The sequence below is a fragment of the Bos taurus genome, chromosome 13, assembly GCF_002263795.3.
Source record: "Bos taurus isolate L1 Dominette 01449 registration number 42190680 breed Hereford chromosome 13, ARS-UCD2.0, whole genome shotgun sequence".
Classification (NCBI taxonomy): domain Eukaryota; kingdom Metazoa; phylum Chordata; class Mammalia; order Artiodactyla; family Bovidae; genus Bos; species Bos taurus.
This window is the reverse complement of record NC_037340.1, coordinates 9,151,524-9,169,555: the sequence shown is the minus strand read 5'-3', so window position 1 is coordinate 9,169,555 and position 18,032 is coordinate 9,151,524. Positions and strand designations below refer to the sequence as shown.

The 18,032-nt window shown below is 38.7% G+C and overlaps 1 protein-coding gene across 3 annotated transcripts in view; it reads right to left on the bottom strand.

Annotated features, from left to right (window-relative positions):
• The window catches only part of MACROD2 (mono-ADP ribosylhydrolase 2), a 2,330,645-nt gene that overhangs the window by 713,682 nt on the left and 1,598,931 nt on the right, over positions 1-18,032 (bottom strand). For all 3 annotated transcript variants that reach the window (XR_009496772.1, XM_025000233.2, NM_001105029.1), the window contains 1 exon segment: positions 13,823-13,853. Coding sequence is in view for 1 of the 3 variants with exons in the window: in XM_025000233.2 (XP_024856001.1) it covers positions 13,823-13,853 (31 nt within the window). In the remaining 2 variants the exon portion in view is untranslated.

Below are 18,032 nucleotides of genomic sequence, written 5' to 3'. Positions count from 1 at the left end.
ATAGGGGTTATTAGGATATGATACCATGTGCGTGAAACTTTTGAAAATTGTAAAGCACTATAGAATTTAAAGAATCTCTTTTTCAATTGGAAATTAAAAAACAAACTAGATAACACCACTATATAAGTTATAATTTATACATTGAGATATACTACAGTAATTGCCTATAAGCATTACTCATAATAGTCAAAAAGTAACACCAAATACATATACCCGTGAACTGACAAATGGATAAACAAAATGGGGTACATTCATATAACAGAATATTAATAAAAGGGAATAAATTACTGATGCATGCTACAACATGGATGGAGTTTGAAAGTATTATGCTAGAAGGTAGTCACAAAAAATCACATATTTTATGATTCCATTTATATGAAATATGTCCAGAACAGGCAAATCTATAGATACCAAGAGTAGATTATTATTTGCCTAAAGTTGGGGAAGAGGGGCTATGGAGTAACATCTTATATGGAGTCTCTTCAGGGGATGGTGAACATTTATTAAAATCGGATGATGATGGTTACATAGCTTTGTGAATCTACTAAAATCATCTTGAAAGGAAGGGTTTTATATCCTGTAAACTATATTTTAATAGAAATGCCTAAAATGAATTGCAAATAAAAGATTGGGCTCTGTTATTATTATTCTTCTGTTAGCCTCTCAGAAGTCTAAGTGAAATCACTCCTTTCAATAAGTAAGAAAATAGAAATGAGGGTGTGATAGATCTCAATGACTATTGAATCCAGAGTCTGGTTTCCTAACATTGGATTTCCCTACATTCATTTATTCATTCATGTATAATGCCATTCTTTTCTCTAAATTTATTTATTTTTTAATTGAAGGATAATTGCTTTACAGAATTTTGTTGTTTTCTGTCAAACCTCAACACGAATCAGCCATGCTGCTGCTGCTGCTAAGTCGCTTCAGTCGTGTCCGACTCTGTGCGACCCCAGAGATGGCAGCCCACCAGGCTCCCCCGTCCCTGGGATTCTCCAGGCAAGAATACTGGAGTGGGTTGCCATTTCCTTCTCCAATGCATGAAAGTGAAAAAATAAAGTGAAGTCGCTCAGTCATGTCAGACTCCTAGCGACCCCATGGACTGCAGCACATCAGGCCCCTCAGTCCATGGGATTTTCCAGGCAAGAGTACTGAAGTGGGTTGCCATTGCCTTCTCCTGAATCAGCCATAGGTACACATATATCCCCTCCCTTTTGAAACTCACTCCCATCTCCATCCCCATCCCATGCCTTTAGGTTGACACAGAGCCCTGTTTGAGTTTCCTGAGCCATATAGCAAATTCCCATTGGCTATCTGTTTTACATATGGTAATGTAAGTTTCCACGTTACTCTTTTCATACATCTCACCCTCTCGTCCCCTCTCCTCATGTCCGTAAGTCTATTCTCTATGTCTCTTTCTCCATTGCTGTCCTGCAAATAAATTCTTCAGTACCATTTTTCTAGATTCCATATATATTCATTAGAATACAATATTTCTCTTTCTCTATCTAACTTACTTCACTCTGTACAATAGCCTCTAGGTTCATCCACCTCATTAGGTTTACAACAAAACTGAGACCAAAGTACAGAGATTTCTCATATACTCCTACCTATCCCCAGACATTTCATGCAGAGATGAGCTCGATAAAGGACAGAAATGGTATGGACCTAACAGAAGCAGAAGATATTAAGAAGAGATGGCAAGAATACACAGAAGAACTGTGCAAAAAAGATCTTCATGACTCAGATAATCACGATGGTGTGATCACTGACCTAGAGCCAGACATCCTGGAATGTGAAGTCAAGTGGGTCTTAGAAAGCATCACTATGAACAAAGCTAGTGGAGGTGATGGAATTCCAGTTGAGCTATTCCAAATCCTGAAAGATGATGCTGTGAAAGTACTGCACTCACTATGCCAGCAAATTTGGAAAACTCAGCAGTGGCCACAGGACTAGAAAAGGTCAGTTTTCATTCCAATCCCAAAGAAAGGCAATGCCAAAGAATGCTCAAACTACTGCACAATTGCACTCATCTCACACGCTAGTAAAATAATGCTCAAAATTCTCCAAGCCAGGCTTCAGCAATACGTGAACCGTGAACTTCCCGATGTTCAAGCTGGTTTTAGAAAAGGCAGAGGAACCAGAGATCAAATTGCCAACATCCGCTGGATCATGGAAAAAGCAAGAGAGTTCCAGAAAAACATCTATTTCTGCTTTCTTGACTATGCCAAAGCCTTTGACTGTGTGGATCACAATCAACTGTGGAAAATTCTGAAAGAGATGGGAATACCAGACCACCTGATCTGCTTCTTGAGAAATCTGTATGCAGGTCAGGAAGCAACAGTTAGAACTGGACATGGAACAACAGACTGGTTCCAAATAGGAAAAGGAGTTTGTTAAGGCTGTATATCATCACCCTGTTTATTTAACTTATATGCAGAGTACATCATGAGAAATGCTGGACTGGAAGAAACACAAGCTGGAATCAAGATTGCTGGGAGAAATATCAATAACCTCAGATATGCAGATGACACCACCCTTATGGCAAAAAGTGAAGAGGAGCTAAAAAGCCTCTTGATGAAAGTGAAAGTGGAGAGTGAAAAAGTTGGCTTAAAGCTCAACATTCAGAAAACGAAGATCATGGCATCCGGTCCCACCACTTCATGGGAAATAGATGGGGAAACAGTGGAAACAGTGTCAGACTTTATTTTTCTGGGCTCCAGAATCACTACAGATGGTGACTGCAGCCATGAAATTAAAAGACGCTTACTCCTTGGAAGGAAAGTTATGACCAACCTAGATAGCATATTGAAAAGCAGAGACATTACTTTGCCAAGAAAGGTTCGTCTAGTCAAGGCTATGGTTTTTCCTGTGGTCATGTATGGATGTGAGAGTTGGACTGTGAAGAAGGCTGAGTGCCGAAGAATTGATGCTTTTGAACTGTGGTGTTGGAGAAGACTCTTGAGAGTCCCTTGGACTGCAAGGAGATCCAACCAGTTCATTTTGAAGGAGATCAGCCCTGGGATTTCTTTGGAAGGAATGATGCTAAAGCTGAAACTCCAGTACTTTGGCCACCTCATGTGAAGAGTTGACTCATTGGAAAAGACTCTGATGCTGGGAGGGATTGGGGGCAGGAGGAGAAGGGGACGACAGAGGATGAGATGGCTGGATGGCATCACTGACTCGATGGACATGAGTTTGAGTGAACTCCGGGAGTTGGTGATGAACAGGGAGGCCTGGCGTGCTGCGATTCATGGCGTCACAAAGAGTCGGACACAACTGAGTGACTGATCTGATCTGATCTGATCCCCAGACATGCGGGGCCTTCCCCACTGTCAACATCAGACACTAGAGTGATACATGTGTTACAAAAGATGAACTTACAGTGCCATATCATAATTACTCAAAGTCCATAGTTTACCTTAGGGTCCCCTCTTCACATTTTTACATTCTGCAGGTTTGGACTAGAGTGTAACGACATACGTGAATCATTGTAGTATCAACAAGTATTTTCACTGCCCTAAAAATCCTCTGTGCTCTGCCTATTTATCTCTCTTGCAACTCAAACACTGGCAAAGATTAATCTTTTTTTTTTTTTTATTGTATCTGTAGTTATCTACTTTTCTAGACAGCTGTATAGTTGGGACCATATAGTATGATTCCAAGATGAGGCCAGAAGACCAGCTTCTTCACTTAGTCATACGAATTTGAAATTTTCCTGTGTTCTTCCACTGTTTGATTGCTCATTTCTTTTTAGCAAATAATATTACACTTTTTAGTGAAGAATAATTCACTGTCTTAATCTGCTACAGTTTATTTACCTATTCACTGACTAAATGGCATCTTGACTGCTTCTAAATTTTGGCAATTATGAACAAAGCTGCTGTAAACAGGTGTGCATGTTTTAGTGTGGATAGAAATTTTCATCACCTTTGCATAAATACCAAGGAGCACAACTGCTGGATCACATGGTCAGACTATATTTAAAACAGAAACTACAGTAAGAAACCTTATAAGAAACTACAGAATTATCCTCCAGCCTGGCTGTACCATTTTGCATGCCCATCAGTAATGAGAGTTTCTACTGCCCCACACCCTCACCAGCATTTCTTGTCGTCAGTGTTCCAGATTTGGGCCATTCTAATAGGAGTGTGGTAGTATTTCAGGGTTATTTTAATTTGCAATTCCCTGATGACATATGATTCAGAATATATTTCCACATGCTTATTTGCCATCTGTGTATCTTCTTTTATGAAAAGTCTATTAAGGTTTTGTCCTACTTTTTCATTGGGTTGTTCTTTTTTATTGTTGAGTTTTAAAAATTCTTTGTATATTTTGAATAACAACCCATTATGAAATGCATCTTTTAGAAATATTTTCTCCCAGTCTGTGGCTTGTCTTTTAGTTCTCCTGACTTTGCCATTCATAGAGCACATGTTTTCAATTTTAATGAAGTCCAAGTTATGAAATTTTTCCTTCTGGATCATATCTTTGGTGTAGTATCTATAAAGGCATCACCACACTCAAGGTTATCTAGGTTTTCATCTATATTGTCTTCTAGGACTTTTGTAGTTTTGCAATTTACATTTAGGTCTATTATCTATTTTGGGTTAATTTGGGAGAAGGGGTTAAGATCTGTGTCTAAATTATTATTTTTTTTGGAAGGGGAAATCCAGTTGTTCAAGCAACATTTATTGAAGAGGCTATCTTTATGTCATTGTATTACTCCTACCCCCTTTAACAGTGATCAGTTGACTACATTTACATGGGTCTGTCTCTAGGAGCTCTATTCTATAGATCTGTCTATTTTTTCACGAATTCCACACTGTCTTGATTATTATAGCTTTAAATAATTCTTGAAGTTAGGTACTGTTAGTCCTTCAACTTTGCTCTTTTCCTTCAATATTGTGTTGGTAATCTAGGTCTTTTGCCTCTCCATATAAACTTTAGAATCAACTTGCCAATATTTATAAAATAATTTTCTGGGATTTAAGTTGGAATCAGATTGAAACTATACATCAAGTTGGGAAGAACTGATGTCTTTGGAATATTGAATCTTCTATCCATGAGCGTGGGATATTTCTGTATATATTTATTTGTATAAATTGTTTATATTAACCATTTAAAATTAAAAAAAAAAAAAACCATTATCCTACAATCTTGCTACAATTGCTTATTAGTTCCAGGATGATTTGTTTTTTTTTTTTTTGTCAGTTCTTTCTGATTTTCTACAAAGATGATCATGTTGTTTCCAGATAAAGACAGTTTTATGTCTTCCTTCCCAATCTGTATGCCTTTTATTTCCTCTTCATAGCAAGGACTTACTCTATGATGCTGAAAAGAAGTGGTGAGAGGGAATATCCTTAACTTGCACTTGATCTTAGTGAGAGAGCTTTGAGTTTCTCACCGTTAAGTATGGCATTAGCTATAGGTTTTTGTAGATAGTCTTTGTCAAGTTGTGGAAGTTGGCTACTAGCCCTAGTAGTTTACTAAAGGTTTTTTTTTTAAATTTTTTGGATCTTGTCAAAAGCTATTTCTGAATTCCTTGATAATTACACGCTGTTTCTTTCATAGTCTGGTGATGCAATAGATTAACTTCATTTAACCAGGCTTGCATATCTGAGATAAGTCCCACTTACCATGGAATCTAATTCCTTTTTTTTATTTGATTTGCTAATATTTTTGAGGATCTAATTACTTTGTAGTTGTTAATTAATAAAATATTTATTAAGAACCACTCTACATCCAGCTCTGGAAGCACAGAACTTAGAGCCCAGTTGCATAAGCTGTCTCAACAGAATAAAAGTCTTGAATAAATAGAAAATTAGTTTTATCAACAATTTAGTTGCTTAGAAAGATCTGGGAATGTGTAGGTGAATCTACATTCATTTAAAACATTTTGAAATAAATTCTGGGTGACAGATAACATGTAAGGTAATTTCATGTTGATTTTATTAATTTTAATTTAATTTTCAATCACTTGCAGGAAACTCTCCCTATTGACCATAGCTGAAAAGAGAGATGAGGCATAAAAAATCTATTTTTTTTTCAGTTCTTAAGAGTCTAAGGAAACTTACTTTGACTGCTAAGGAGGTTTAGATTCATATTCATATTATCATTCTCTCTCTGTCTCTTTCTTTCTGTCTGTCCTTCTTCCCCTCTCAACATCTGTCTGTTGGTTATATTTTCACCCTACTATGATCAGACTCTTCTCTAAAGTCACATTTCTCTAGGGTTTTTTGGTACACAAGATGCTGATCTATATTTGCTCAGGATCTCTGATATGTTTATGGATGGATATAGTCCCAGGAGCTTAAGGTGTTACAGAAACAAACTATAATTGACTCCTCCAAGGGTTTCTATGGAAATGGGCAAGAATTAGGAATGTAAAGAATGATGCAATTATTTATTCATTCTCAATATATTGATTTTAGTTTCCACTGATATGTCTGCAAATTTTGGAAGAAGTACAGTACAAAAACCACAATTGATGTAAGACCTAAAGGTCTAAACAACTAATAATAAGTCACTGTACTGATGCCTTAGGAATTTCATACTTTCAAATTTTTCAGGATTTGGGATTATAAAGGCATTTTAATAAAGTAAATACTATCAAAACCATTAACTATTCTTACCAAATAGAGCCTATAAACATTCAAATATTTACTGATTCTGAGTAGAATCAAACCACTCCAGAACTAATTTACCTATGAGTGACCTGTCTGATTTAATTTGGTCTTCTTTCCTCCCTTGAGTGATGATATCCAGAAGGCCATTGTGATTTAATGCTTTCTTCTCATTACATGAAAGAATTGTATTCAGACACATGGAATTCAAGCTATACTAATTTCCAATCTCTTTTGCAGTTAGGTTGGTCATGAGACCAATTTCTCCCCAATGAAAGAAAGACGGAAGTGAAAAGCGCTACTGTGAATCCAGGGATTGTAGAATAGGGTGCGTGCCCATCCTGCTTGTTTATTTTCCTAGAACCAAGAAAGATGACTTTCCGAGAACAATGCCTAATGAAAGGCAGAACAGCTATTTAATACCATAACAGATTAATGGCACCTTGAATGATAGCGCGGAACAAATCCTCCCTAACCAGAATGCTCTCTTAGGAATTATTATCATAGAAATAAATCAGCATCTATATACACTAAGACACTCTATTTTGGATTCTCATTGTTACAGAAGCTTAGCTTTACCCTAACTAATATGGTCTCATTCAGATGCATCTCAGGATGATTTTTTAAAAATAGAATCATTGACTAAAAAGGATTTGACATGAAAATCATTGTCCTAAAGAGCTAAATATACTTGACTTCTCTAAGAGCTGTCATTATTTTTGAATTCCTTTCTAAAGAGATCTGAGCTATGTTTATTTAAAGTCACTCTTTAGATACAAGTATGTATAAGAAGCAAATAAAAAGGAGTGTCATTCAAGACTGGATGAGAAAAATGAGCAAGCACATGGAAATTATTCTACTGATCAAATGGAAAATGTGACCCATTCTTAGGGAATTCTTCAGGGAGAGCATCTTATTAGTGCTCCCATTTTTAACATGGCTGAAAGGTATCCCCAGGGTTCCTACTAAATGGATAGACTTTGTAATTTACTGAAGTGGTTTCCCTATTTCCTTAAAAGGCTTACTGTTTTATTACATCTATAAGAAAAGCCATTTTTAACATGTAACATAATAATAAATGGCAGCTTCTAAGGATGAGGTGGCTTGGAATTCATTTCTACTTTCTAGTCTTGAAACAAAATTTTACCTTGACATAGTTGCAAGGAAATAGATAGTCAGACCTCAGGAACAATAATACAGTTGTAATTTTTATTACTTTTTGAAACACTTAATCTTTTAATTAAGTCCTAAAATTGTTCAATTTGAACAGAACACCAGGGAGAATGACACTGGTTTCCACAGTGCCACAAAGCTAGGTTTCCAGGATTTTCATTTCTTTCGGTATATCCCCTGAGGGAATCCTGCCCGTGGGTCTCACTGGCATTTTTAGGTAAAGTGAGCTGGCATATTTTGTTGCTGTATGATTGAAACTATTTTCCAGAGCAAAAGTAGAAGCTTTGGTTTCTCCATTTATGTCTTTTTTATTATTAAAGACTCCACAGTTTGAGAGAGTAAAAGGGGAGTTTGTACCACATTTTGTGGGATGAATGTATAAATGTGTACATGTTTGAGTGAATTTTCTAGAACCGTCTATTCAGATGATAAGGCCTCAGAGGATTGCAAACAATTTAATAGGTATAATTGAGTTGTCTGTTAAACTCTTCCTCCAGTGCTTCCTAAGGATCAGTTCATGAAATATTATTCAAATGTGACAGAATTAAGATGAGTGTGGCCCCAGCACTGCATTTTCCCAAAGGGAAGCAAGTTACCCCAACTCTAATGTTACTTTGCTTTGAGGGCCAGCAATTAACTCAAGGATTACCAAGAATAGTAACACTTCCTAGAGTGTCAATTATGTGTCCAGGACAAAAAACACAGGATGTCATAGAAGGGAATTTATGAGAGAGAATAAGAGTCACCATTAGCCCACCTGAAAGAAAGTTTTCAAAGCAAATGGAAATATCAAAGGGAAAAGAAGAAAGCTGGAGGAAGGAGGGGAGCTGTCAGGGGGATGAAAGGGAGGGACACACATTTTTGTCAATTTTGCTCTGGTTTCCAAATGTATTACATAAGATAAGTCTTCCCACAAGCCCCGAATTGCCCAGCCATGGTTGTCACACCCTCTGAAATCTGTCAGCATTTAGAGCTGACAGAGGGCATGCCCTTTAGCATTGCCTTTGGAGAATGCCCTGGTTTCTTTCCAAGTCATGTCTGTGAATGTAGACAGATGTAGTGATAAAAATATTTGCCAAGTAGATATAAGGTTAGCGAAACATCGTGTCGATCTCCTTTTTTACTACTTAAAAGCAGAAGAGCAAACTCGAATGCAAATGAGCGATTCAATTAGAAAGTTGTGTTCTGGTGGCATGTCATGGAACGCAGAGGGAGACCAGGTGATTTGATAGAAACAGGCCTTCCCTGTTGGTAACAGAAATCGTATGAATAAATATGGGAGCTGCTTTCACTAAATTATGCTGCGCTTAAATTTTTTCACCAGATTTCCAGCCAATAACTCAATGACTGAAATTCCTTCCTTTCTAAAAACACCATCTTGTACCTGGAAAGGAAGATTCAAGTCTTGTTTTGTTTCTTGGGTTTTTTTCCTCCACAGAGAATATTTTCTCAATTACTCAAAGGATATACTTTTCCACCTGGACTTCATTTCTGTTAACTATATTGACTCTCATAAAACGGATAAAAATTATTTTCGCTGCCCACTTCTCAGTAAAAATTCCATTGCTATGGATCATGTCTAGCCTCTTGTGTTAAACTTATTAGCACCAGAGTATCCAAGTTGGGCTCACAGGGCAGAAGGCACGCACAGGATCTGAAATGTCCATCAGGGAAGCTCAAGCCTCTGAGACAGGCTTAGCAGCCAATTCAAACCTTTAACTAGGATCTGGGAGTTTAGAGCCCCTGGAAGCCTCATCTGGATCTGTTTTTCCAAAACTAACCCAAGTCTTGTTCAGTATTTTACCAAATGTGGCTTTTCATCCTGAGTGTAAGCAGGCGGTCTGGTGCCCCGTGGAACCAGCCTGGAAGCATTGCATGGGGGACAGCAATGGCACTGGCTGAAAATCAAAGTAGAAAAATCTAGCTCCTCATCCTGGGAAACCTCAAAGCAAGCAGGGCCTGCTCCCATTAGGTTTTTCTCTTAAATTGGGTTGTTTTTTTTTTTTTTTTTTTTTAATTGGGTTGAATTGCATGGTAGAGAGCTGTCAGTCTGTGTCTTGCAAAAAGATGCAGCTGGTTTTGTCTCCAAAAGGTTGAGGATTGAGGAAAGGGTGAGAGAGGAACTGGTTTCTGGCGGGGTCTCCAGCGTCTCAAAGCCTGGATCCTCCAAACATGCTTTGGATGTGAGGATTATGTAGAGGTTCCCACAAATTGGGGATGCTTACTGTTGAAATTGCCCTGTATGAGATCACCGTGGCAATTAAATAACTCAAACCCTTCCAAAGAAGCCTCTACCACAGTCAGTAATTTTGTTCTAATAGAAGAATTAGAGTTACATTGAGTTTGGGGGCCATAAACCTAAAAGTGAAGGTTAATCCAAAGCCAATGGGTGTCTGGGAAATTACAGTGGATGGGGTGGTGGGCTGGGACTAGGGCATGTCGGGAAAAGTCAGGATGGGGTCTAAGAGCAACGAGTACCTCCCTGAGAGACCATCATTCGATGGGCCATGATAAACAGCAGAGACTTTTTGCTGTTGTTGTTTTTAAGTGAAATAGAGTGCTGTATTTATCTTTGTTTTCTTTCCTTTAAAAATAAAATTATTGGAGTAGAGTTGATTTACGGTATTGTGTTAGTTTCAGGTGTACCAGTAAAGTGAATCAGTTATACAAATACAACCCCCTCAAAAAAAAAAAAAAAAAAAAAAATATATATATATATATACACACACACATACACACACACACAGATTGCTCTAACTAAACAAGTTCTTGAGTCTTCATTTTTCCTTGTAAAGATGGACATTGTTATGCCTAAAATCATTCCCAGTTCGAGAATGTTTTTTAAAAGCAAATTTGTTGCTCTTAAAATAGAGCTGTTTTTCCATTTAAGAAAATACCAACTAGGTAGTTTCTCTACTTGTTATTTTGCCAATCAACAATTCTGCTTCTTGTATCATCGGTTAGTGATCAATTGGGGTTATAAACATCATTGTCGTAATTGAGCAGCAGTATTTCCTGAGCTTCTCAAGGAGGCACCATGCTAGATACTGGGTGTGTGTAGAATATGCACAAGTGAATCCCTATTCACGAGAAAGCTCCAGATAGACTACAAACACAGGGTATATTTTAAAAAATCTATGGAAAAATATGAACCGGCAATTATTAATTGTCCAGATTACAAATGCTGAAAAGTTTCAAAGATGTAATGACCATCAAGAGTTGGAATATCCAAGGAAGACATCTCATAGATCAAGCTTCAACGTATACAAGTGTGTGTGGTGTGTTTTTGTTTTGTTTGATTGTTTTGCTTTTAATTTTCTTTTTCTTTTTAGCTGTGGATCACTTTCTTCAAATAAAGTATTCTTTCAAATGCCAATAAGTAAAGATAAAAGTAAAATTGATCTAGATAACAGAGGAGCCAGAACTAAGTTCTGAAGAAGAGCAAGAAAACCACTGATCCATAAATTATGAGTGCTTAGGAGAGAATCAAGGACTGATTAGAAAGCTACAGTTTCACAAGTAACCATCATTTCCAAGTTACAAAATGCTAAATGATTCAGAAAGTAAAGAGACCTGCAGTAATCTAAATGTTACTAAAGATCTCGTGAAGCTGAAAGTAAGTCTGGGTCTAAAGCTCAAGTGCAATTAGTGAAAGACAACACGGACCTGACTTGCAGGTTTCAGCTTCACTTTGAAACTTACTCAAACGCTAGACAGGAAAAGAGATGAGTAGCCAGGACTCGAAAATCACTTTCTGTCTTTTCACCTTGCTTATGGTTTCTTTTATTGTGCAGAAGCTTTTAATTTTAATTAGACATGTATAATATCATATAAGAAATGAATCGCCAGTCCAGGTTTGATGCGTGATACAGGAAGCTCGGGGCTGGTGCACTGGGATGACCCAGAGGGATGGTACGGGGAGGGAGGTGGGAGGGGGGTTCAGGATGGGGAACACGTGTACACCCGTGGTGCCTACATGTTGATGTATGGCAAAACCAATACAATATTGTAAAGTAAAAATAATAACAATAATAATAATAAAAATAAAAAAAAAGAAATCGCATTCTTTGACCTGGCGCTGTGAAAACTGACTGAGCTCGTGTGGCGGCAGCCTGTAAGTCATCGACTGTGACTCCCTCTCAATGCCGTTCTCCAGTCTTCAGTATTCCCTGCCACCAACATAGAGCAGTACTGATCTAGTTACTGCACACTGAGCCATGTTACTCTAAGGAGAGAAATCCCTGTCCTTCAGGGATCACAGTTCCTCAAGAGCCACGTTAAGTTTGATTCCGTTTTTACCATCCTTTCTCGAGCCTTTCCTTTTAGTGTTCATGTTCATCTTCCTTTACTTTTCTGTCTCTTTCCCCACTACCTCCCCCCATTTAGTGTATTAGCTGTTAAATTTAGCTTCTGAAAGTCTTTGAACACTACCATCAGATTCTCAGAGGTAAAACAGACATCGACAACATGACAAACCATTGTCTGGGGCTTTCGGGTTTTTGTTTGTTTTGTTTTTTTGGTCAAGGAAAATGAAGACCGTCATGTGAGAATGTCCTCAAAATCAGAACCATTTCTGTGGTGGAGTCTGATTTGCCTTTAGACAAGGTGACATGAAGATCTGGGTAAAATGTTGCATGTAACGCTTCTTTTAAGCAAATATATCAGTGAGAGTTATAACTGGGCACCTGTGAGGCAGAAAGAGTGGCAGTGATGGGGTGATGGTGCAGATGGTCCAGCCTTAGCTCACCAGCCCAGTGTCCACTGTTTTACTCCAAAGATAGGCTGTAGCGGAATCCAGAGTGAGGCGGGGTGGGGCGCGGGGGGAGAGGGGGGAGAAGCATGCCTTCGATTTTTAAATAATGTCACCAAATCTTTTCCCATTTAATTTAATTCAGGCCTACATTTTCCACTTTACTTTCACTGAAACCTTTAAAACAAAAACAAAAACAAAAAAAACACCTTGGGGACTCCCCTAGTGGTCCAGTGGTTAAGAGTCTGCCTTGCGATCTAGAGAATGTGCGTTCAGTCCCGTGGCTGAGGAGCTAAGATTCCACGTGCTGCAGGGCACCTGAGTCCAAGTGCTACAGCTAGAGAGACCATGTGCCTCAAAGATCCCGTACGATGTGGCTAAAACCGGACGCAGCCAAATTAAAAAATACCACCTTAAGAGGAAGAAGTCTCCTGCTTTTGACAACACTTTAGCTATCCTTTCCCTCTAGTAACAAATTTAAACTGGTTCTTTACATCTGCATGTATTTTATTTTTCACTTAAAAGTCTCCACGTGAGAAGTTTGAGCTCAGAAAAGTCATAATCTTATTTGCTTGACCAGAAAACTCTAAAATGACAAACTCTGTTTTACCTGAATATTGTGAAACAGATTTATTAACAAGCTGAGGAAAAAAGTATATGTAAATGCCATTGTAGGTAAAAGAATATTTAGAGAATTTTAGGCTGATGCAAGCAAGAGGTTATAAAAAACATTTTGCTTCCATCTCTAAGTAAAGCAGCTGCTACTTAAAACAATCTATTGATACCAGGAAAAAAAAAAAAATCTTCCTCTAATCAAAAATGTGTGTTTATATTAACAATCACATCTTTTAAATTAAATATATAGATATATGCATGTGTGTGCATTTTAATGCTTCTATAATTTTGTAATTCACAACAAAAAATGGTAATGTTAGATTTTATATGTATTATGACTCATCTAACAGAATGACTTAATTAACAAAAACACTATTAGAGGTCAGATCATAGGCGAGTAAACATTTTTACATAACAAAAGACATTAAGCCACAGTGCACCTAATTATTGCACATGGTATGCAATACAACTAAATTCATTAACACCCAAAATATCCAAATAGCCTCTTGAGAGTCCTCAAAGAAGTTTGACCTGCATTTGAGTCTCTTTAAATGACTGCAAACTGCATCCATCAGAGAACCTCTAATGTTTCCTGTTAACCTTGACTTTAACAACAAAATAAAGAAATGTAAACATTACCAAAAGATAGGTCACTTACCATAAATGCCTGTTGAGATGCATGGAAATGCCTGTGAATAAACCACAAAAAAACAGAATAAATTTTAAAGGCCCGGCTCTCCCCAAACCCATCAACATCTATTTCAACATCTGTTTTGCTTGATAATGGGATGTCCTCTACTCACGTACTCTGAGCTCTGAACGCCACTCAGGTGAAGTAGGAGACATTGTGGAAATGGTATATTTGATTAAATTTTCTTTACCAGCAATTATTCCAGCTCACAAGAGGCAAGGGTCAAATTACCAGGCATTGTGGGAACCAATTGTTAAACTAAGTTATAAGAAATTATATCACATAAGCCTACAATGAACTAAGTTGTATCTAAAAGAAATAATCATTCATCATCAAGTCCTAAGTATTTGCCACGTTTTACTATTGCCTTTGCTACTGAGATGACCATGTCTATTACATGTGTCTGGTGGAAATACAGTATACCAGTATGGGATGCTACTGGGCATTCTCTCCCAGCTCTGTATTAAGTGACATCCTGTTGGTGGCATAAAATCTGAAAATACCAATCAACATTCATCTGTGTCAACTGAAACCACAGGTTGGCTATGGAAATAACATTTTGATAAAATTTAACAGAAGGATTCTGTAAGAATCAATTGGATATACAGAATTTCTAATAAAGGGTATCACATGTTCGTCTAGTCAAGGATATGGTTTTTCCTATGGTCATGTATGGATGTGAGAGTTGGACTGTGAAGAAGGTTGAGCACCGAAGAATTGATGCTTTTGAACTGCAGTGTTGGAGAAGACTCTTGAGAGTCCCTTGGACTGCAAGGAGATCCAACCAGTCCATTCTGAAGGAGATCAGCCCTGGGATTTCTTTGGAAAGAATGATGCTAAAGCTGAAACTCCAGTACTTTGGCCACTTCATGTGAAGAGTTGACTCATTGGAAAAGACTCTGATGCTGGGAGGGATTGGGGGCAAGAGGAAAAGGGGACGACAGAGGATGAGATGGCTGGATGGCATCACTGACTCGATGGACGTGAGTCTGGGTGAGCTCCGGGAGTTGGTGATGGACAGGGAGGCCTGGCGTGCTGCGATTCATGGGGTCGCAAAGAGTCAGCATGACATGACTGAGCGACTGATCTGATCTGATATTCTATTCTATTCAAGAAGGAACAGTTAGAACCTAACACGAACAACTGACTGGTTCAAAGTTGTGAAAGGAGTACGGCAAGGCTGTACATTGTCACCCTGTTCACTTAACTTCTATGCAGAGCACATCATGTGAAATGCAGGGCTGGATGAATCACAGCTGGAATCAAGACTACTGGGAGAAATACCAACAACTTCAGATAAGCAGAGACATCACTTTGCTGACAAAGGTTCCTGTAGCTATGGTTTTTCCAGTAGTTATGTATGGATGTGAGAGTGGGACCATAGGAAAGCTGAGTTCCTAAGAACTGATGCTTTTGAATTGTGGTGCTAGATAAGACTCTTGAGAGCTCCTTGGATTGGAAGGAGATCAAACCAGTCAACGCTAAAGGAAATCAACCCTGAATATTCATAGGATGGACTGATGCTGAAGCTGAAGCTCCAAAACTTTGACCACCTGATGTAAAGAGCTAACTCATTGGAAAAGACCCTGATGATGGGAAAGACTGAAGGCAGGAGGAGAAGAGGGCAGCAGAGGATGAGCTTGTTAGACAGCACCACTGACTCAGCGGACATGAACTTGAGTGAACTCTGGCAGATTGTGAAGGACAGGGAAGCCTGGAGTGCTGCAGTTCATGCGGCTGCAAACAGTGGGGCACAGCTTAGCAACTGAACAGAATATTCTATTCTTATATTTAAGTTGTGTGCTATACATTCTTTGTAACTTATAGAAGTAACATATTAAATTTTTGGAATCCCAGGTGACGCTAGTGGTAAGGAACCTGCCTGCCAAAGCAGGAGATGTAAAAGCCTAGGGAGGAGGAAGATCCCCGGGAGGAAGGCATGGCAACCCACTCCAGTATTCTTGCCTGGAGAATCCCCATGGTCAGAGAAGCCTGGCGGGCTGCAGTCAGTAAGATCACACGAATCGGACATGACGAAAGTGACTTAGCACACACACTAATTTTTTGAGTCATTTTTTAAACAATTGCTGGCAAGCCACTGATTATACCAGACACTGTGGATTGAACGCTTGTGTCCACCCAAATGTAGAAGCTGAAACTCTAACGTGATGGTATTTGGAGGTGGAACCTTTGGGAGTTAATTAGGTCATGACAGTTGAGCCTCCATGATGGGATTAGAATTCTTAAAAGAAGAGGAAGAGAACAAGCACGCTCTGCTCTCCACCAAGTGAAGATGCAGTGAGAAGACAGCCATCTGCAAACTAGGGGGTGCCCCTGCACCAAACGCCAGATCAGCTGGCATCCTGACCTTTGACTTCCCAGCTGTGAGAAATGAATGCCTGCAGTTTAAGCCATCTAGTAATTTGTTGCTGCTGCAGCTGCTGCTAAGTCGCTTCAGTCGTGTCCAAATCTGTGCGACCCCATGGACTGCAGCCCACCAGGCTCCTCTATCCATGGGATTTTCTAGGCAAGAGTACCGGAGTGGGGTGCCATTGCCTTCTCCAGTAGTTTGTTATTGCAGCCCAATAAAAGACACTGTACTTTATTTAGCAATATTTAGAGTTTGATTCGGAGAAGGCAATGGCAACCCACGACTGAGCGACTTCACTTTCACTTTTCACTTTCATGCATTGGAGAAGGAAATGGCAACCCACTCCAGCGTTCTTGCCTGGAGAATCCCAGGGACAGTGGAGCCTGGTGGGCTGCCGTCTCTGGGGTCGCACAGAGTCAGACACGATTGAAGCGACTTAGCAGCAGCAGCAGCAGAGTTTGATTAAAAGAGTTAATGAATAAATGTAAATAGAGTGGAGTCAAAATCGAGCTTTCTAATAACAGAAGGGGATCTGAGAATGGTGATGTTCTCCTGCCAATGTACCTATATGTAAATCTGATCGAGTTGCTATCATCTTTGTCTTTTCCCAGGAAAAATGCAGACGATAACATTTACCATATAGAAGTATGCTGCAGGAATTCATGACAGGATTGTTTAAATAAGGACTGATGTTACACTAGAAATTCAAAACACTGCAGCTACTGTTGACTGTAATAACTAATTTGATGGCTGAGCTCAATCATAATGAAATGTTTAAGCCTTTTTTGTATGTCTTTGGGTTAAATGTGTATTACATTTTATTTTCCTTAACATTTTAAAAGGATATATATTTATTCCCTTTGCTTGGATCTTCTATTTAAAGTCACAATTTACATGATTTGTTTTGGACACAGTAATATTAATAATTGACTCTGTTGAGCTTAGTTACAGGTCTGTGAAACACTTTTTCCCTTTCATTTCACTAGTAAATGCTACTAGTTTCTAATTAAAAAAAAAAAAGGACAGTTTCTGGGATGGAGTAGAAGCTCTTTTTAAAATGAATCGAATTAATTATTTGATTCCTTGCATTCTTGAGGTGCCAGTATGCCAGTAAATCTGAAGGATTTTCTTGACCCACTCAATCCATCCTGTGACCCTCAACCATGAAAAGATAGGACGGAGCAAATTCTCCTGAAAATATTGTAGTTTTTTTTTACAGGCATTCACCAAGATTCTCCATAGGCATGTAAATCAACTGCATGCTTACTCTAAGTCATTTGTTGTAAGGAATTCACATTCAGGAATGGCCTGCTTAGAAGTACAAATTAGAAAATTAGAGAGGATTCAGAGTCATCCCTATCACTTGTGCCATGCCTTCTCATGTTTCATTGTGCTTTTAAATGCGGTAGAGAGAGGTGAGCTTACAGCTGATGCCCCAGGAATTCCATGGAAACAAACTGAACACATAAACATTATCCATCTTGTGCTCCATGCAGACAAAGAGAAAAGTTTGAGAACGGCTGCATCAAGCCATCAAGCAGAAACTACTAGTTATTAGAACGGTTTCCACAAGCCAGTCTGCTAGAAATCCCAACTGGACACCCTTTCCATTCAACATGTCGGAGAGTTTAGTTAACTGCTTGGAGCATCTGTTTCTTCATCAGTAGATAGAAACTCAAAGTTCTCCTGAGGGGTTTGTGGGAGCATGAGAAGGAATGAAGAATACATAGCATTGTGTCTGACAAGGGGCACTATCCCAGCTAATGCCAATTCTTCTGTTGGCCACTGTAATGACCACCAGGCTCT